The sequence below is a fragment of the Amia ocellicauda genome, chromosome 10, assembly GCF_036373705.1.
Source record: "Amia ocellicauda isolate fAmiCal2 chromosome 10, fAmiCal2.hap1, whole genome shotgun sequence".
Taxonomy (NCBI): Eukaryota; Metazoa; Chordata; class Actinopteri; order Amiiformes; family Amiidae; genus Amia; species Amia ocellicauda.
In genome coordinates, this window is record NC_089859.1 from 14,612,195 (window position 1) to 14,634,869 (window position 22,675).

Here is a 22,675-nt window from a genome sequence, read left to right on the forward strand (position 1 = left end):
GGTGGTGCTAGGTACTTTTATTCAGTTACTCAAAACACACACTGTGGAAAATGGATGTGATCATATTCAAGTTATGTTGTTTCAAAATTATGAGCATGGGTGTGATTCATGAACTTGTGATTCGGTGAACTTTTAAACCACACGTCCCAAATAATGTTAAGGTTTCATTCTTCCACCTCCGAATCATCACCAAGCTGCGTCCTATGCTTTCTGCAACCACTGTTAAAAAACTGGTTCAAGCGGTTTAAAAACTATGGATAATTTAATCACTGAACGGGAGATTTTAAAGTTTTGCTCTTCTGAGGATTTTTTATGTACCAAGCGGAGAAGGTGGCTTGTGAGAACAGAGACTACTGGTGTAGCCAGACAGCATGCTGGGAGCTTCCAGATCAGTACTCAGCTGCTAGAATCCTGTCCAGGACTTGTGCCAGATAACACATTGCTCCTATTGTGGAAGTCTTACATTGGCTGCCTGTCAGGGTCCATTACATTTCTTTTTTTAACATACAATGTCGTGGTGTGGCTCCATTTTATGTAACTGAACTTTTTTCTCTCTACAGTCCAATCCATAGCCTTCGCTCCACTGATTCCAGACTGGAATGGTGTTCCAGTGTTGACAGCAAAAAACCATCACCCTTCATTCTGTGTGCATCAGCTTTATGCAGTCAACACTGGAACACCATTCCAGTGGAAATCCGGCATTCAATTACCCTAAATGCATTTCAAATCTAGTTTACAGATTTACTTAAAAAAATGCCTTTTCTTAATGTTTTCCTTGTAATGTACTGTTGATTGTGTCGTTTTATTACTTGTAAATCACTTAGACAATTTTGCTTGTAAAGGCTCTATATAACGTTATTTTAGAGCAAAGAAAATCAGCGTAATATTCATATGACACATAAGAAATGGGAATCAACACTAAGTTGTTTCAAGATGTTTTCAGGAGGGAATGTTTCTGGCCTAGAACAGATGTGCATTCATTCGGGCAGTGTGTTTGGTGCGTGTTTGATTTTTCTGGCTACAGGGATCATTTAGTTAATATGCACTAACCTTTCAGGACATTATTATTATTTATTTATTAGCAGACGCCCTTATCCAGGGCAACTTACAAAATAAAAGCACAATACAAAGTGCAAAAATACAGTGCAGTTCAAGGCATAAAACACTACAAATTCCAATTTACATAATACAATGCAATTCAAAGCATAATACATTTTACAAATTCCAAATTAATATCGGTTTAAATATTTGTTATTATTATTATTATTATTGTGCCCTATGCCTGGCGGGTTAGACTCCAGCTCACCATGACTCTGTACTTGATGAAGCTTTAATTGAAAATGAATTAATGATTGAATGATGATATCAATATGCTCTCACCTCTTCTGCTGGCCATGAAGAGTCTCTGGAACACAAACCAGCCGAGGAGGGACACGGCCACCACGCCGCCCAGCTGGAGGAAGGGGGCTGCCATCTGTGGGGGATGGGACAGGACAGGACACTGACAATACTGCATACTGTGGCAGTGTGAGAGGCAAGGCTGGGATCAGGGCAGGTCTTTCAGTGGAGGAGACTACAAAACATCTCCTCCAAGACTCCAAAACCCCGAAGCCAGCAGGGCTCCTGATGGCCATAGCCCCACTCACCACTTCCCCTATAAAAGGAACCAGGAAACAGAGCAGGGTGTGCATGCTTGGCTGGGGTAGCAAGGTGCACAGGAGGGTGAGAGAGTGGAAGAGCTGGAGAAAGAAGGGAGAAGTTCACACTCGACGGATTCACTGGCTTACGACCCTTTTTCTGTACCTGGACCATTCTCCCTCTTAAACCCCGGACTGTCTGACAACCTCCCACCGGTAACGAACATTGATTACGGACTTTGATTAGGAACCTGCCTTGCCCCTGTCATACTTCTGTCTGCCCAGTGTTCGGCTCTGCCGACCCGGGCATTTACTGTTATTATTGTGTTTGTTTTGTAGTTAGGGATTGTTTACGTTCAGTTAGTGCTCGGACAGAGCTAGGTTTTGTTTTGCCTTTTTGACACTGTGCCTGCCATTAAGGGAAGCAATAAAACAACAGCAAGCCTGTTTTGTACCCTCTGCCTGCCTCCCTACTGTGTGTTTCAAGACCAGACACCGCCTACATACAGCCCTTTCTTGCCCCCAACCCGTTACAATACACACTGCAAGCCACACACTGCAAGCCACACACTGCGTGACCACCCTAGATGTGCACTGACCAGTGACTGACCCCCAGCCCAGATGGCCGGTCACAATAGAACAGGGACCTGCAGGAGCCATATCCTCCACCATGCACAGCCACAGTGGGGGGTTTTGGACCCTTTCTAATCAAAGGGCTTGTTTTTGTTTCACAGCCCCACATACAACACTTGCTAAAAGAAAGATAGTCTGTTAGGCCCCCCGTTCCCATTTCCCAGAATAAGGATATATTGTGTTCCTTTTGTGAAAGTTTTACGTTTTTCTTGAAATGTGTCCAATAAAACAAATAGACGGTTTTGTCTGAGGAGGAGTAAAGCTGTATGGCTGGTCTGCATCCTGTCACCTTATGGGTAGTTAAGGAGTCAATCGAGAAAATAAAATAAAATAATCAAATCAACCACTGTACTGGGAATCTACTTACCCGCAGTGAGATAACAACGGTGTCCCATTCTTCTTTCCATTTAATGCATATCCCAACAACCAAGGCAGTAGTGATCAGGCTAGCAGCAAACAGCAGCACCTGTAGATGATCAGAGAGCAGTGAGACCAGCCTGTCGCTCAGATACACCCACACAGCGAATCAGGGAGGATTTTGTTGTCCCGTAAAATCTGAAATATTACACTATTGACTAATGAATTAAGGTGCTGTATGATGCACACACCAGTGTCATTAAAGGGAAGGTTCAATCTATTTTCTGTCTCTTATTCTTTATTTTTAAAGACTTTTTGTGAACCATGATAGCCAATGCACTTGTAACACAATGTTGTAAAAAAATATGAAATTAGAGTATTGTATCGTTTTACTGGCCAAAAGATAAATTCCAAATCACACATTTTTCTATTTTAATTGTTGTCTTTATGTAAATTAAAGGTTCAAGTTTCAAAATGTGTCTGTAAGCGAGTTCTATGCTGTAAAGCGTAGAAACCTTCCCTTTAATTCCAGGGGCTGGACTGACTAATATTTCAGACAGAGTAGTTTTAAATGACACTGTCATGACCAGTAAGTTACAATGTTGTAACTAAATCTTTGGCAACTGCATCTTTAATAAGTATTTAAATAAATAAGTTAAATAATCCAGTTAAATGTATGAGTATTAGTATAGTATGAGTATAATGTATTAGACCAATTGAATATAGATATGTTTTAACCCTTGTGTGAAAACCCCCAGTCATGTATTTTTGTAAGTGAATATTTTCCTTTTTTAAACCTCTCTATCCATAGACTAATTTCAGTTTAAGAATCCCAGCATCCCTAATTAATGTAAGGACAATCCTTGTATGTAGCATCTGAGGCCAGTATTTCCATGGTCATTTAAATGCCACCTTGTGATTACCCTTGAATTCATATGCCTCACTCATAATTCTATCATCCTGGAGCTGTACACAGTATGGTTACCTTATGGATACAGTGCAAATCCAGTGCTTCTCTCAGTGCAACCTGCAGCAGTGCAAACACCTGCAAAGGAAAACACGAAGATTAAACTACAGTGGGGATAGGTGCACTGCAGTGACATAGCTCAGCCTTCACTTCACTTCACTTTATGAAAAACAAAATGCTTAAACTGCCTACAAGGAAAGATATTTGACACTGTACCGGTCTGATGCATCTTCTCTTTTTTTTATGATTAAGGTATAAACTGAAGACTGTGGTCCCCAACCCCAACCCCCACCCCAAATCCCCCTCTCCCTCTCGGTCTCTCCAGTGTCTTACCAGCAACAGGAAGCAGTAACTGACCATCACCGAGGACAGAATCACCACCACCATGAACCAGTTCACCCATCTTTTCAGATACCTGAAGGCTTCCCTGCAGGAGAGAAAGACCACAGACCTCTAAACCCACAGACACACCCACACCCTGGAAACAGATTACATCCCCTGCGAGTCTACTAATCAATACCCAGGTGAACCTAAAGCACCTTTGGTAAAGTATAAATGTTTAACTTCTTTTGTGTTGTCATGGAATGATTAACAGTTTGGGGTACACTGGATTCCAATCTAATGAAGCAGTACTATATACATTTATTTTGCATAAAAATCAATGCAGTTGGTTTTGGCTGATCCTATGATTTGCCTGGCTCTGGAGTTCTGGATCCCTTTGAAACTTTTAGAATGTTCCAGACACATGCATTACTCACCAGTTGACTTCATCCCGGTCGTTGAAGGCTGCCCAGCACACATATATCCAGCCCCCCGTGAGCAGAAACACAAATGCCAGGACAGAGAACCAACAGCATGCACACTGCCAGGGAGAAAGCAGGATTCTGGCGTGAGACAAAGTGGGCAAAGGGGCAGAGAGGGGCACACTCTTCCCGAAACAATTATTAGTGTTCACTAGTCAGCAGTGGGAAGAAATTTAAGGATCTGATTCACCATCTTGATGAGCTCTTGTTTTTGTTGTGGTTGTGCTTTCCTTATCCATCCTAATGCAAAACGCATGAACCTGCTATCACTGATTAGTAAACCAAATTACTGAACATCAGCAGGTTTAGTGTGCACACATACACACAAATATAACAATAGTCAAAAGACAAAACTAATTGTATTTACATATCGCTTTCCGGTTATAGATGAAAAAAGTGTTAAGTGTTTAATTACATCAAAAAAGTTTTCTAGAAACTTGAGGAGAATGAGGGTTTAAGAGTAGATGCCCCTGGTGATTCTCGGTCAGGAAATTCTTTGAATTTGGGGCTGTGGAGAGCATCAGCCTAAAGAAACCCTCCTGGAAATTAGTCTTGTGACAGGTAAGATTCATTGAAATTTGACCTATCACTTTAACCTGAAGGTAAGATCCAGAGCAGGAAAGAGCAAGGGATCGCACTGCAGCCCTGCCTGCTCCCAGACTACATGTCTCGTTTTACACCTGTGGGCCTTCACAAATAATCACAAATCAGTGGCAAGACACCCCAGAGGCAAGAGAGGATCATCGCTCTGTCAGTGCAGCCTGCCTCCTGCCCGTACTTGTCTTTAAGGAACACCATTCCACAACAGAGTAATCATTCATTCTGCACTATATGATAAGTTCAAACGCAACAGAAAAAAATAAATGAAATACAAAATTCATAGGACTCCATTGTTCCTGGAACGTTTTCCATCGGTACCGAAACGTTCATAAAATGCGTAATTCCAAATGGCTCCAATTTCCAAATACCTCAGTTTGTCATTTAAGAAACGTTTCTAGATGACAGACTACAAACTGTCATTATTCTGCAGGCTGGATTATAACTGAAGGAAAGCCTGTTTTCTACTGCAAGAAATGCTGTAGTGTTACTCACCCTGTGCATGCTTAGCTTTTGGTGTTTCCAATGGCAGCTGTAGACCCCACGAAGGCATTTTCGACAGAGGCTGTTCTGATTCATGCCCATTCCCTCAGTGCCCGCTGTAAGCAGATAGGCGAAAGAAAGTGTACATTTAGCAGAAATCCCAGTTTACCGGTATGGAGTCCCACGGTTGTGGTGTCTGTACGGCAGCATCCCCGAATCAGACTAATGTACTTGTTTTAAAAACATACCGGACAGGAGTGAAACGCACTCTCACACACAAACTCAAGCAGCCTATAGACAGGCTACTAGTTTTGCCCTCACAGTTTAGTCATCTTTGCCTGCATATGGCTTTGTAGTGAAGTAAGTGGCACTTTTTTTTTTTTTTTTTTTACAAATGCTGTCAGTAGGCCAGGCTTGCACATCAGATAATATTTGCCCTTTTCCATTTTCCCCAGTCAATGTGCACCACTACAAAAACAAAAGCTGAAGCATGTCACTAAAAGCGTCATTAATCATCAAGAATAACCAGGACGAACATGTAAAAGACGAGGCCAGGTTGCACTCTGAAGCTTTGGCAAGTAATCTAGGCAGCATCAAGGCACCTAGCAGGAGTCCTGTAAGCTGACGGGCCCCCGATCCAACTGCAAGGAATCACTCGCAGGCTTTCAGTCAGATGTAGTGGCTCTTTTCTGGAACACAGTCTCCTCACAGTGTGCTGCATCACCGTGCGTGTCCTCCAAGTTATTTGATTTGTATTACAAGGAGGAGGAGGAGAGAAAACAAAAAAACTGAAAGAATTCACTCCCTGAAACTATGAGCTTTAATAGCAGGCAAGCTGAGACATCGCTCTTCACTGTTCTTGTAGAACCACTTCAGAAATATACGCCTGGCACAGAGTCTAATACTGGTATTCACTTTGCTCACACAGATGTTTAATGCAAAGCAAACTCATTTGACACAAATACAGAACCGAAGTACGACAGCGCTGCATCTTGCTTGCAGCATTAGTCATTTTCATTAGTAATTAATCATTTAGAAGTGGTGCAGACTGCACCAACCAAAGTGAAGATCCATTTCAAATCATTTTTTGTCACAAGAGGAAAGCCATAGCTTATTGGGGAAATTGGGAGGACAGTTCTAACTTACGAAGCTCGATTGGGAAGGATGTCTCTGAAACACATTAAGTCCAAGATTACTCGCGCTCACCAAGATCTGGTAATGATTAGACAATTGGTGCTGCCACTTGCCATTTAGTTTTGTCATGTCTGTGTGAGTTGTGCAACAAAATCCATTATGTTGCCATTCACAACTATTGTTCCGTTTCGCTACGCCTCTCCCTTTCGGCAGAAGAGGAACAAGTTCAGGTTTCTGAAGTTCGAAACTTAAGTGCAAAATTCAAAAACCAAAGCCGTGACTTTAATCACTCAAGTGCAAAAAATGCAATGAGCTTTAGAAGAAACCAATGCTGTAGATACATTTGATACAAGTATATTGGCGGTTTTCCAGACTACACCTACACTAGTTCTTGTTGAAGGTAATCAAGGTTTCAATGCTCAAAACAATGTTTAAAAAAGTTACCAGGAACCAACAGCAATAACAGCCACACCCAGCTTCAGTTACATGCAAATATGAATGTCTATAGCTAAAGATGGACTATATGCAATTACTATTATATATGAAATAACAGTTTATATAAACATTAAGTGAAAGTCTATCATATCTATAAGTACCAAGTAATTTATTGTGATGTTTGCACTGTATTGCAACGAAGAAGCACTTTTTACCATTGACTTCCTATATTTGGAGTTTTTCAAAGCCTTGACACCTGAGAGGTTTTCACAGTAAAAGTTTGTTTTATAGTTCAAACTACATTTACAGGTCTGTATCCAAAGGTATAGAGCCTGTGTGAACAGATGTTTCACTTTCATATTTTCAAACCGTGCCACTAATAACAAGATAATAAAATCATCATCAATATCACCATAACACTATTCGCATTTTTTGTGATTAACAGCACTTTTAAAGTTGTATGACTGAAGGAAAATCACAAGACTGGACTAACCATTTCTTATTGTTAACCATTTCTTATTCTTAAGATCAGACTCTTTTGACACTGTTAAGAGCGGCTTTCTGGCAGTGCCTACATTCCAGTTCAAGAAATAAATATATATTTTGAAAATGTACTAAATCATACTAAAATGTTATGTAATCATACTACATACGAAACAAACACCGAACATGAATACAAACACAAAGTAAAGATTAAAGTCCACAGCTGACATTTTACAAATATACTGTAAAAGTCAAATAATTGGCAAACATGGAAGCCTGGAAGTCTCACAGATCCAAGACATCACTTTTCTCAGAAGGCAAACATTATGAAAGTGTTTGCTAAGTTCCACAGCTGTTATTGAGGGGAAAAAAGAAAACATTTGTGTTCAACACATGACACACTGAGTGGCATATTCAGCACAAGCACATTCATATATACATACAGATGGGTGACAAATTAAAGGAAAATGAATAAATGACTGGAGGAACATAATGAATGCAGATGCCTCCAAATGGGTGTACTGCATTATACAAGTAAGCAGTTAACATCCTATCATGCTCTGTGGCATGTATACAAATGCTGAGCAGGGCCAGTTGACCTCGGCAAGAAGAAAGGATCTAAGTGACTTTGAAAGAGGGGTCATTATTGGGGCACAAATGGCAGGAGCTTCAGTCACAAAGACGCTCAACTGTCTCGTGTTTTGGACAAGTGGGCGAGTGCATGTGTGGCGACACCAAGAGAACGGTACAGGCCTGACTGCTTGACCCCTACAGTGAGGGGGTCCGGAGGCTCTGTTATGCTGTGGGGGGCATTTTCCTGGCTAGGTTTGGGTCCACTTGTCCCCTTAGAGGGAAGGGTCACTGCAAATCATTACAAAGTTATAATAATGTATAATACTGTTAAACACACAGCATGATAATTGCAGGTCAGTATATTACAGAAAAATAAAACTAACAAGTTAAAACTACAGAACAATACATTAAATATTATTATCGCATAAGGGATTATCACATTTCTACCAGATTTTGATAACTTGACCCAATTGTCTTAATTCGTTTCTAGTTCTGTGACTCTTTAGGAGGTAAGTGAATGTTTCGGGGGGGGGGGGTGTTCAAGGAGTGGTGAAGTTTCTATAGTTAACTAAGTTTTTCTCCTTATTCTAACTGCCTGATAAGTTAATTGTAAGCCATGTGTTTACATTATAGACTATATGTACCAAAATTACTAAACGAGCCAGATGAACTTTCTCTCTTCCACTGTAAATCAGAGATGTAAAAATGGTATGATGGTGCGACATTGAATGCCCTCCATGTGCTACAACGAGAACAGCTAATGCTGCTTCAATATGTCTGAGATGACTGAGATATGGGGAAAAGTGCCTGTGGCGATAGTGTGTGTATAATCTGGTTGCCACAGGAATTCCTAATAAACATCTCAACCCAAAACAGAAGCCAAAACCACAAAGCAAATGTGCAAAATATTTTAAAATATGAATTAAAATATTGTACACATTTGTTTATATATATATATATATATATATATATAACAAATGTGTACAATTCATTCTTCACATTTCTGGTTATCTGGACAGCCTGGGAACAAGAGAAGAAATTAGGAGAGCAGAGCATGTGGATACGAGACCCAATCTAGGCTGATTCTTTGAGGCATTGGTGAAGCACATTTCTCAGCGGACACACCGAGGGACTGGCTTGATGTGCAATTCTTGTATTAGTCTCAAATCACCTTGACTTGCCTATAGGGGGAGGTTGGAGAGAGGCGGAACATGTAGATGCAAGTTTAATGTTGGTTGTTAATGATTTCCATCAGCCAGCCTCACTGTCGCCAAAGCACCCCATGGGAATTAACTTGTAGAAACTATACCGACGGCCTAACTAGCCCTTTAACATAAAGCTAAAATGGCCCTTTTGAAACAAAATCAACTAAAAGTGTAACAAGTGAATTGCAGGTACCTTTACTAAACCCAGACATGCTTGCACAACCAAATTCCACAATATGCTTTCTTAAACATGTAACCTTTCTTCAAAAGAATCGCAGTGATAAAAGTTTAGGTGTCACTGAGCCATGCCTTAATGACATATCACATCAAAAGCCTGGCATAAAAAAAAGCATCAAAGCATTTTTTTAATATCTGGTTTTACATCATTCTGGGAATGACTCAGTTCCATGTGCATGAAGCATTTTGAAACACAAAATACTACACTTCCCTTCCACTTGCAATGGGTATTTTATGTATTTTACATGTAATGATTCAATTTGACAGTGAAACATTGTTGCAACCTTATTTAAGGGGGAAAATTCCAAGCCTGCTGTGAATTTACTATGAGAATACGGGGGAAAATGGCATGCATCCAATTTTAAAAGCTGTGGTTACACACAAGGTAATGACGCTATATTGACCAGGCTTGTGATTGACTTTGTCTTGGCTCATCCTGGCAACCAAGTGGTAACCATGTATTTCTGTGCATTAGTCTTTTGGATATGGCACACCTGGTGTTTAATGTTTGTGTACATGGCATGAGATCAAAAGAATTCCATTGTTATTACAGATTATTTTTTTTCAGGTTGTAAATACATTTAAAGTCAGGTAGGCTTGGGGTTTTTAAATGCTTATGTAGGTTCCTTTAGTTGTATAATCAAGGAAGGTCCTTACATCAGCTTCAAAGATTTACGGTGACTCCTATAAATCCATCCAATTGAATTCCATTTTATGAATGAATCTCAAGTTACAGTCCCACTTACCCTTAGCAGCTAACACCTCCTTCCTTTTGTTAAATAAAGTATTCAAATCATGAAAAATAAAAATCAATAACCAGTTTAACAGACAACAACACAATGGAGCCTATCAAATGCCTGACAATTCTATACAAATAATCCCTTGGTTTCCTCAAGGTTAAGTTTCCTATAAATTGTGCGTTTTTCTACATGGCATTTAACTGATATTCAGTTAAAAGCAGGATTCAAGTCTAAAGAGATTCCTCTTGAACAAAGGTATAATGGATTGGCTCTGCTGGACCGGACTTGTCATCTACCATGGACAATCGTGTTTTTTGGACACAAAAAAGGTACAAGACATTATAATACAAATAAAGCGGTCAAAAATCCTGCTCCAATACAATGAGTCAAAATTGCACTCAAGTAATAATTTATTATGAAATGTTCAAGGTACCAGAGTGACATTTTTGTGAAGGAAAGTAATAGTAATCTGTTAATGCCACAGCAAGCATTAACATAGGCTTCACCATAGAAGCAGAACAAATATAGACTGGGATTTAATTTCCATGAAGTAAGAAGTTGTTGACTTTATTGTCACTTCACTGTATATACTATATTTTGAGGCTTGAAAATTAAAAATGTGACAGAAGTTGAAGAGGTTAGTTGAGGAAGATCAAATACACCAACAAACAAAAGAAGTACAATGTCAGAGATTATGGAGATTAGTACTACTCTGAAATTTAATTCTGCAGTGTTCACTTTCGCATTCCAGAAGGAATTTACAGACTTTTCAAACATGTCGCAATGGGAATTCAATTCAATGGGAATTAGCAGTTCAATCATTTTCATTCTGGGAAATGACATCACACATTTCAAGCCAAGCTGGAACCATACAAAAAAGTATTTAGTACAATTAGTAGTTAACAGATAATCTAATGCACACAATCAATTTGTCATTTTCAGTAAATTAGCTGATGTCCAGAGTGTTTCATTAAAAATAAAATAAGCATCTAATGTATAGAAATGTTGTGAACAAGACCCCAATTCAATTAAAATGTTAGAAAGTGGTAGTATCATATTTTGGTGTTGATTAGTATTAGGTTTTTGCTCTGGCTCAACTTTAGTCCACTGTTTGGATGCATGCAGATTATCATTACCATAAAAGAAAAAGAAAAAAATTGAAAAGAGGCTGCAACTTTAATCTGGAGGGAATAGTGAAATTACCTGCAGCTTTTACCTGCATTCTTAAGCATTATCTTTGAAAACGTTTGACTCCAAAAAAATATATAGTACCAGCATAAACTGAATAAGATTAAAGTGACCCATTCTAGAAAATACACATATTTAAATACAGACATGTCAATTCATGCATTCAGCAACAAACGATATACCATTGCATTGTCAGGCACAGTCAACCCGTATTTGGGACAAGAAGATATTTCGATAAATCTTGTAGATTTGAGAAGCTGTTAAACCATTAAATACAAACAATTTCATGCAAACAGCGTATGTCATACAGCACTAATATAAATTCTTACACTTTCATATGTTTGTAGTGTGTATCAGCAAGCAGAAAAAAATCAATTGAATACATTTAAGTACTTCCTTACAAGTTACCACTAAAACACTATCAAAATGAGTTATGCTTGCAAACAGATGGGCACTTCATAAAAATCAACAATGCAATGCAGGAGGATTGTTAGGGGGGTTTACGAAAAACTTGTTTTGAAAAGTATTTCCAATTGGCTTTTCTTTTTTTTCCCCACAACTAGCTCTTATAAAGAGCAACACACAGCGTACAATCAATTGGATGACGCACGGCCATACACTGAGGTGGCTTATCAGAACCAAGGAATTAAATTGGAAAGACGGCTTGACAATGAAGGTTGTTTCATGTTGAGATGTCGGGGAGCTGTACTTCTATAAAAAACACATGTTCTGCATTTTGAGATCTGATAAATAATAAGGAAGAATTTGTACATGATTGCAAGGGCCAATTCTTTATAAGATGGAGATAAAATATATCACAAGAAACTGGGATTGATGTAAAATACGTTCATACATTCAAATAAGATGTCAGAGTATTCTGGGCCCCATTTTTAAACTTGACAGTTTTTTTTTTTTTCCCCAATTAGGGAGATATTGTCATTTAAACTTGATCAACCTTTACATGCTTTTAATCAGTCTATTATTGTTTCTCTTTCTACATGCCGTGTAAATTAAGATTTTAGATGTTGGTTTTTAAGTTCAATTTTGTGCAGCTGTAGTTATACTAGGAATCTGGGTTTGATAAATGTCAAAAGTTCAAATTATGTAACAATGATATCTAATCAGAGGTATTTATAATGTAAAAGTGATTCACACAGAGCAGCACAATCTCTCATTATAACACTGAAAAGGCAGAGCAAGGGAGATTAAAATAAAAAGACATGCACTGTAGATTATCTGAAGGGCAAAGCTCAGAACAACTATGAAAGTTGTATACTGCAGTGCATCTCAAACTATTGAAGTCTAAAAGACACCTAATTAACATGAAATGTGGCGCAGCACATTTCCAGTATAATCCCTTCCAGTATAAATCTTAAAACAGAATGTATTTTAAGTGAGAAAACTGAATGTTTCCCTTATAGTGGAAGGATTTATGCATGTATTTATTTAATGTTATCTTTCTCGTGTGTTTTTTTCCAAATTCCTATGGTATGCCCAAATTAGACAACTTAACAATGTACATTTTAATTAGGGTCAGGTAACCTACTGATGTGATGTACAATGGTGTATAATAGGAAAACCGAATATCCAAAATTAGGCAATTTGGCCAAGCTAAGTATTTATGAGGGATACAGATGAGGGTAGGAACAGTTATGTCTAGGTTGTTTGGAGAGCATTGTTTTCAGTAATTTAGCTAAATTTTGCATTTAAATTAAATTTCATTTGGATTAGGGTTAGAGACTACAGTAAACTTATGCTTTCATTAAGATTAGGGTTGCTCTTGTACGGAGTCAACTGAATCAGGGGTAGATTTATATTGACCTAGTTTGACATTTTCAAGTTGGCCAGGCTTGGGGTTCAGGCTGTTGTTTGGTCCTACAATGGTGTATTTATAGTCTCAGGTTTGTCCTCTCTCCTGGTATTGCAATGGTGCATTACAGTTCAGAATCAGATTAAAAAAGGTTCAATATTAAAGGTTAAAAATTGGTTAAAATATTTTTGTACCCCTGTATGAAGTGAAGAAGTCTGTGTTCAAGGTAGGTAGGTAACCCATTGATTGAACACAGTAAGGCACACCTTAAAGGTTTATCCTTAGGTTTTTATTTTGCGATTATTTTTGTCATGTGATTTTTTGGAAATTCCATGACACACCTGTTCCTGCCGGCAATGCATTGTGACCACTGTGCACACTGGTTGGGAAATACTATTATTCTATATAACAAGATGAACAACTTATAGAATGTTTTAATAAAGATTTGTGTTTACCTAGTAAGCGTGGATCCTTATCAAGCTTTAAAATAACAATGGCAGAACCAATCATAGCTTCCCACTCTTAAATGTACCGAGTGAATCCATCACAATGTCAGGCTGAACCAGCATACCACCCTCCACAGAGCAGCTTTTCAATTTATTCAAAGCATTAATAACGCATTTCACCTTATCAGTGTTGCCGCTGATTATTTTAATATGTTTCAAAAGTCCCCCACTGGTTGAGTCACATTCTCTCACAGTGTTGATATATAGTAGTACTTTATGTTACAGTAGCCTAGACAACCTATGCAGACTGGATACACATCAGACAACTAAACACACAAGCCCCGGAAACAGTATCTGCTGTGGTCTTCAAAACAGGAGGAAACAGTCCCTTCCCAATTGTAGTGGAAAGGCACTAGACATCAAACTACAGTCAGAGTGGATCAAAAAAACTAAAAACAATTGAAAGTTAGTTGAAGGTAGCGCTTATCACTATGGCCAAAGCACTTAAAAATACTTCACAAAGATCCCATCAAAGCAAACTGTTGCACAATGTAGTGAAACACTTGACAGTCATGCAAAGGCACTTCAAAGCAGTGTCCCAGGTGAACTGACCATTGTGAACATAGCCCCACGACAGCCAGGCCGTGAGAATAGCCACAAAGGGAAGCTTGGCGAGAAAACTAATTTCAGCCACAGTGAAGGGAATTGAAACAGCAGGTAGCAAGTATATAGCGTGAGATGATGGAATGTTAGAGCCACATCCCATAAAGAACACCAATATAGATTTTTAATAAATGTTAGAAATGTGTAATCCTTATATTTTACATATACCAAGATTGGGCCCACTTGCGGTATATTTATAATATATGGCATATATTTTAAATTTCATTTTGTAATCCTAACATTTCATAGGTTGAACATATACTGTATAAATTAACCTCAACATATATTTTTAACCTATGAAATATTTAAATTACAGAAAATGTATATATTATATATACACACACACACATACAGTTAGGTCCATAAATATTTGGACAGTGACACAATTGTCATTGTCATTTTGGCTCAGTACACCACCACAATGGATTTGAAAGGAAACAGTAAAGATGTTCTTTAAGTGTAGCCTTTCATCTTTAATTTGAGGGTAGTTACATCCAAATTGGGTGAACAATGTAGGAATTACACCCATTGTTATATGTGGTCCCCCCAATTTTAGGGGCTCAAAAAGTAATTGGACAAACTAACATGATCATGAATTAAATTGTGAGTTTCAATACTTGGTTGCAAATCCTTGGTAGGCATATCTGTTTCAAAGTCAACAATGAAGAGAAGACTTCACCAGAGTAAATACAGAGGGTTTACCACAAGATGTAAACAGAAAACAGGAAGACCAGATTAGAATTTGCCAAAAATCATCTAAAGAACCCAAGAAGTCTTCTCTTGATTGTTGACTTTGAACAGAATAGGGGTTGTGAAAACAACATTTGAAATGCAGAATTAAGCTTTAGGAATGTATTTTAAAAATGATAGTCAGTTGCCAAACAGTATACAAGGGAAAAGTCTTCTAGATTAAAGTCTCATACAGACACAAAGTTTTGAAATCTTGCCTCACAGAAGCCACTGGCAAACCTCAGCGTGACACTGTGATATTCTGAACCAGACTGCCACTGCACTTCAGTGTGATCAGACGTTTCTAGCACTGTTAAGACTATAACAGCGTGCCGTGCGTTGCATTCGATCACTATGGAATAATTCCTCACAGTGCTTATCCCTTCTATAATATCTTTGGCAAAGGAGAAGAGCCAAGGATTCCTCTTTGGATCTAAAAAAAATATGCAAAAAGTGTGGCAGAGTTCAGTATAATTTGCATACGTTATTTATGAAAAATTATGGTTACCAAATCATTGATATAACTTATTAACAATGTATAGTGCTGCATTAGTTATTTCGGGGTCATTTTAGTCTTTTAATGGTCTTTTACGTCCAGTGATTGTCACAAGTTTCGAACTGCCCAACCGAATTATTAGTTTGATCGATCATGACTGCATTGTATAGGGAGAATTTACCTCATCATTGTAGCGTGAGGGTCGCAGCACTTGCTCAGATTCGAACCCTGCCGTCATAGGCTCTTCTCCGAGCACTCTGCACCATACATCTCCACCAAAGTACAGCGACAAACCCACTATGCAAAAAGACCAGACTCCCAACGCATGGGTTTTATACACTCTACTGAATTCAGAGGGATAGCGTCTCAATAATGAACTCATGGAAACATTCAGCACAGTTACACTCTCCCCCTCTAAACACCTCCTCCCTCTTCAACAACAACCCCATCCACCGAATAGCCCCAATCGCTCTGATCCAAGGTCGCAATGAGGCCAGTTACATCATCATATATCAGGGGTTTGCCCAGTTAACTTTGAAAGCTAGGATATCTGATTGGGAAGCAGTAGGAAAGTCTGCTCATGAAAATACATGTTATATTGTTTGGTGCATTGGGTTAATGCAACTCAAACAAGTAACAATTTCAAATGAAAACCAGTTAAACCCAAACTTGCAGGTTAAATAACAAAAATACTGAGCTCCATGATTTGCATCTACAGAAGCAATAAATAAAAAAGGTTGTGTAATATGTACGCGTCTGTTTATAATCCCCGAAGGGCAACAACTACTAGTACCTGTGCCAAACCCACTCCAAGAAATTCACAACAGGCAGCTCACTGTAGGCTACTGAATGCCCAGAGGGGTGTCAGGTACAACAGGTCAGGCACAACATTGTGATACAAGTTGCGAAAGAGAACCGTCTTCTCTTGATCTACAGGGATCAGCTTATTTTCCAGCACCTGCTAACCACTTTACACTCCAAAGTAAATACCCAGGCACAGTCATAGCCACAACCACAGGCAAAGAAAAAATCTTGCCAGTAATCTTGACACTCATGCCAATGTCAGTCCATTCCTGTGCCATGGAAAGACTTGCGTGAGAGCCACCAGCAGTCATTATGCAAAAAAAAAAAAAAAAAAAGACATTAAGGTGAGCAAGATGAGACAAATCCCTAATAATTAGGCAGGCGGATTCCCATGTTTGAGAACACAACTGGCAAAAACAATTAGCGATACCTCCCTCTCCCTCAGGCACTTAATGCTCCCACCTGTCCTGGCTCTGTCACTTTCAGGAATGGCTATAACTTCTGCACAGTGCAAACCAAGGGAAACATTGCAGTGGTTCCCCAAACTGGCACAATGAGCTCTCTAGACACACATTTAATAATAATAATAATAATAATAATAATAATAATAATATTTTGTAAGTGGACAAGGACTTTGTTGCCTCCCATCCTAAATTTGTAAAGTCACACTCCACTCATATCTGACAAGTCTAGCCCTGTCAGAAACAGAAGCCACATGTTCATGCTTTTCATTTCAATCAGCTAGACTTCCATCAAGCTGAATTATTACTAGATTTGTGGGATTTAGCCTTTAAATCATATTATTGGCAGATATTTAGTTTTCCGCCACCAAGCAACTATTGTAATGTTATGCATGTGTGTTGTTAATGCTTGGTTTCTAAGGGTCTTTATATTTTTGTTCAGTATAAATTAAACGCAACATGCAACAATTTCTAAGACTTTGCAGTGTTACAGTTCACATAAGAAAATCAGTCAGTTGAAATTAATTAATTAGGTCCTAAACTCTGGATTTCACATGAGTGGGAATATTGATATGCGCAATATCTCCTTCACATAGTTATTAAGCTGTTGATTGTGGCCTGTGGAATGTTGTCCCACTCATGTTCAATGGCTGTGCGAAGTTGCTGGATATTGGCGGGAACTGGAAAAACACTGTCATACACATCGATCTAGTGTGGGGGTGACCAACCCTGTTCCTGGACAGCCGCAATCCTGCAGGTTTTCCAGGTCTCTCTAAATTACCAATTAATGGATACCTTGAACACAAGGACATTTTGCCTAATTAAGACGCACAATTGGTTAAATTAAGCACTTAACGATCTGGATAGAACAAAAACCTGTAGACCCTGAGGCTCTCCAGGACCAGGGTTAGCCACCCCTGATCTAGTGCATCCCAAACATGCTCAATGGGTTGGACATGCCAGTTGGACGTACTACCAAATTCTCTAAAACTACACTGCTCAAAAAAATTAAGGGAACACTTAAATCACACATCGGATCTCGATGAACTAAATATATTAAAGATCAAAATCTTTACTGTACATTGTGTAATTTGTTGAGAACAAATTGACATAACAATGGTCAATGGAAACCGAAAATTATCAACCAATTGAGTGCTGGATTCAAACTCACACTGAAAATCAAAGTAAACAATTGAAATCATAGGCTGTTCCAACTTGCGTGAATTTCATCACGGCAACTCATAATGTGACTCAGTAGTGTGTATGGCCCCCACGTGCCCCACGTGCCTCCTGACAACGTCTGGGCATGCTCCTGATGAGACGGCAGAGGGTGTTCTGGGGATCTCCTCCCAAACCTGGATCAAGGCATCAGTGAGCTCCTGGACAGTCTGTGGCTCTATTTGGCGGCATCAGATGCACTGATACATAACGGCCCAAAGGTTCTCAATTGGATTCAGGTCTGGGGAACGTGAGGGACAGTCAATGGCATCAATGCCTTCGTCATCCAGGAACTGCCACACACTCTGACCACACGGGCATTGTCCTGCACCAGGAGGAACCCAGGACCCACTGCACCAGCGTAAGGTCTGACGATGGGTCTGAGGATTTCATCCCCGTACCTAACAGCAGTCAAGGGTACCGTTGGCTAGCACATGGAGGTCTGTGCGACCCTCCAAGGATATACCTCCCCAGACCATCACTGACCCACCGCCAAATCGGTCATACTGGATGATGTTACAGGCAGCATAACTTTCACCACGGCATCTCCAGACTCTTTCATGTCTGTCACATGTGCTCAGTGTGAACCTGCTCTCATCTGTGAAGAGAACGGGGCACCGATTCTGGTGTTTTCTGGAGAATGCCAATCGAGCTGCACGGTGCTGGGCTATGAGCACAGGTCCCACAAGAGAACGTCAGGCCCTCATCACACCCTCATGGAGACAGTTTGGTCAGAAACCTGCATACCAGTAGCCCACTGGAGGTCATTTTGTTGGGCTCTGGCAGTGCTCCTCCTGTTCCTCCTCTCACAAAGGAGCAGATACCAGTCCTGCTGCTGGGTTGATGCCCTTCTATGGCCCTGTCCAGCTCTCCCAGTGTAATGGCCCGTCTCTTGGTATCTCCTCCATGCTCTTGAGACTGTACTGGGAGACACAGCAAACCTTCTTGCGATGACACATATGGATGTGCCATCCAGAAGGAGCTGGACTACCTGTGCAACCTGAATGGGCTACAGGTACCGCCTCATGCTACCAGTAGGACACTAGCAAAACACAAAACTAGAGAAGAATCAGGCAGGAAGGATAAGGAGAGAGCAATTGTCTGTGGCCACCACCTGCAAAACCATTCCCTTTTTGGGGGTTGTCTTACTGTTGCCTCGCCAGTGCACCTGTTGTCACTTTCACTTACACCAAAACAGGCGAGATTGATTCACAATCGCTTAGGCTTCCTAACTGGACAGATTGACATCCCTGAAGTTTAACTGACTTGGTGTTACACTGTGATGATTACGTGTTCCCTTAATTTTTTTAAGCAGTGTATGTTCGACTTGGCTTGTGGTAGAGCAATGGTACTCAATCCTGGTACTGGAAGAACACCTACACTGCTGGTTTTTGTTCCAGCCAAGCTCTCAATTTCTTAATTTTACCCCTAATTGAACTAATAATTTCCCAAATCAAAGCCTTTTCACTATTTTTAACAGTAGAGTTTTAAGTATAAAACTTATAAAGCTTTATATCTTATTAAGGAACCAACTTTTTATCAGTAATCAAATTACTTAAATTAAGGGCCCAATTAAGTAACTGGGAGCTCAGCTGGAACAAAAACCAGCAGCATGGAAGGTGTTACTCCAGGAGCAGGATTGAGAACCACTGTGGTAGAGAAATAAACGCTAAACTCTCTGGCAGCAGCTCTGGTAGACATTCCTGCAGTCAGCAGGCCAATTGCACGCTCCTTCAAAACTTGCCACATCTGTGGCATTGTGTTGTGTGACAAAACTGCACATTTTAGAGTGTCCTTTTATTGTCCCCAGCACAAGGTGCACCTGTGTAATGATCATGCTGTTGAATCAGCTTGTTGTAATGCCACACCTGTCAGGTGGATGTATTATCTTGGCAAAGGAGAAATGCTCACTAACAGGGATATAAACAAATGTATGTGCTTATTGGAAATATCTGGGATCTTTTAAAACAGTTCATGAGACATGGGACCAACACTATATATGTTAAGTTTATATTTTTGTTCAGTGTAATTATTTTGGTAATAGATTGTTAAATGCTTTTCCAGAGGTACACAAAATATGCAAGAATGTCTATCTCATGTTATTGCATATAAAGATGATTCTGAAATACTGTAAATATATAGCAGGGCATGGTCTAACTGTACACAAACCATATTTACAGCTGGTTTCACAGACCTTGATTAGCTCTAATCAATCACTCCTCTAGCTAAAATATAATATTGGGTTGTCCAAGTCTAGTGCTAACCTGGGTCATTGTTTATATACTAATATAGTCTTTATAAACCTTGTGATTCAGGACATGTGTTTTTCTTATAGACCAGTCAACATAACAAGCACCGTCTTGAGTTTCTAAAAGCTGAATGTTAAAACGCATTAACAACAGTTTAAATTAAGAAGTCAATGTATTATTCATGATTTGACTTCTAAATTAACTTACAACTTGATTCTCATAATTTAATCATACACTTTTACGAACTGCAGTAATGCGTGGTTGTATGTTAAGAAGTGCATTTTTAACGAAACCTTTAAAGACATCACAGCAGCAAAACCTTGAAACTTAAATGCTTTCCCCCAATAAAATATACTGTACTCAAACTACATTTTGATAGGATAGGCTTCGGACATTTCTAAACAATATTATAATCATGATTAATGATAACAGTGTGTATTTACTGCTTTATAATTCATTGGTTTTTTAAGTTACGCAAGAAGAATCTCGTGTTTATGCAAGTAATTTCCAGCAAATAGTATTATCCTTGTCATGGTTTTTCCCCCACGTTGCTTGTATGATGAATAACCTGCTCTCAAAGACGGAAAACACCTTGCAGCATATAGTACAATATAATTTAAATCTATAATAATAAAAACGAGTTTTGTTGCTTTTACCTATTTGTCTGGCGAAGCAGCCTGGGTGCACTTTCAGAACTTCTTTTTCCTGGATTCCAAATTCTCCACACTGTCGCTGGCTCTCCCGCAGGCTCTTCTCTTTTTCTTTTCGTTTCTTTTTTCTCTTCAGCTCTGTCTGTCTCTCTCAGGGACTCTGGTAATGTCCACAGTGTGTGACACGCATGCTAATGGACGGGCTGAATGAATGAGCGCAAATCGCCGCAGAAAACCAGAGGCGCTCAGGGGGACGCGCCGCCGCGGCTCACCAAACCGCACAGAAACCCCACACGAAATTTTCACGCAGTCTCGTTATGCGTGTGCGGCTATAGGCAGTCCTCAAAGTCATATATAGCCTACACATATATTCAATGTAATCAAGTACATTTTTTTAAATGCACTATACTAAGACATTTAATCTAAAGAAGTACACCTGCCACTAAACAAAACTCCTCTTGTAATGGTGCTTTGACTGATCTGTCAGAGGCGTGGGCTTATTTGTGACTGGTTGGTTCCATCTGATGTATTATCCTCATAGTCTGTGCATCATCATTATTACTGTATTATGCAATTGATGGGACAATCATTATTAGTGACCACATTCCTGTATTCATAGCAATGTCTAGAGCTATGACCTGTTTGAATGACCACAAGTATGGTGATTTGGTAATGTGCTGAGCTCCACGGCTGTGGGATACGATATGATACTGTGTTGGGATGGGTTGGGATACAATTAGGAAACAGTCAGGCTGATGTGAGGGGTTAACATTACTGTAAGATGTAAATCCTGAAGGCTGAGAGCTCATGGGGGTAGTTTAGGTACATAATGTTCTAGATAAAAGAGTGCAACATTATTATATTACCGGTAACCAGATGCACAAAACTGTGTACTTTTTGCGTTAATTTGTATTTATGACTTTTCTTTTTTATATATATATATATATATATATATATATATATATATATATATATATATATATATATATATTAATTTGGTCTAATAAAGTTATGTATAATCATAAATCCACAGTGATGGGCATGGGAAGCTGACAGCCCTGGTTCTCATAATGTTTGGAGTTAGAAATAGATTTATAATATAAAATAATGTTAGGACTGTCAGTGGAATTCAAAGTGATCACCTGACCCGCCTAAACTCCGCCACCCTACCGTTTTGTCAATATAAGCAATTCTTCATACAAACTGCTGTATGATTTGTGTAAATATTAACAGGTGTGAATATTCCATGTAGACAGAGCCAATCCAGATTAGATAACTGCCTTCACTATTGTCAAGGCAGTTTGCACATTAGATGTTATCTGAAGTTATTTAATTGGGAAAGCCCTACATCCTTATATGATACACCACCTTAGGATAAGAGAGACACATACATTCTCAACTTGTCAATGGCCAAAAGCTGAGCACTTGAGGGTTAATCAGGGTAATATTCCTTTATATTTACATGAAATAGCTGCTGAAGAAACTTTCAGTACAATGTACAGTGAGTTCAGATATACACGTTGGGGAAAAGGATAGAAAGCTGCTTCTTTGCAATTTAGGAACAACAACTGCACAACCATGATCATATGAGCTGCTTTGGGATTTCCTGGTTTTGAAATTGTGGCAGAATCAGTGGTAGGGGGTAGAAGGCACACTTTTTATTTGATGTTGTCCTAT

At 39.2% G+C, this 22,675-nt stretch overlaps 1 protein-coding gene across 3 annotated transcripts in view; it reads right to left on the minus strand.

Annotated features, from left to right (window-relative positions):
• Positions 1-21,446, minus strand: part of gdpd2 (glycerophosphodiester phosphodiesterase domain containing 2) — a 30,198-nt gene extending 8,752 nt beyond the window's left edge. The window contains exons 1-7 of one of the 3 annotated variants that reach the window (XM_066715142.1): positions 21,005-21,446; positions 5,490-5,593; positions 4,353-4,456; positions 3,928-4,021; positions 3,613-3,672; positions 2,638-2,736; positions 1,381-1,474 (exon numbers count right to left, since the gene is read on the minus strand). In XM_066715142.1, the coding sequence (XP_066571239.1) occupies positions 1,381-1,474; positions 2,638-2,736; positions 3,613-3,672; positions 3,928-4,021; positions 4,353-4,456; positions 5,490-5,579 (541 nt within the window). In that variant the 5' untranslated portion in view covers positions 5,580-5,593; positions 21,005-21,446. Of the gene's footprint in view, positions 1-1,380; positions 1,475-2,637; positions 2,737-3,612; positions 3,673-3,927; positions 4,022-4,352; positions 4,457-5,489; positions 5,594-6,013; positions 6,211-21,004 lie in introns of those variants that run through there. The other 2 variants (XM_066715141.1, XM_066715143.1) reach the window with 2 other exon arrangements.
• Positions 21,447-22,675: the final 1,229 nt, after the last annotated feature.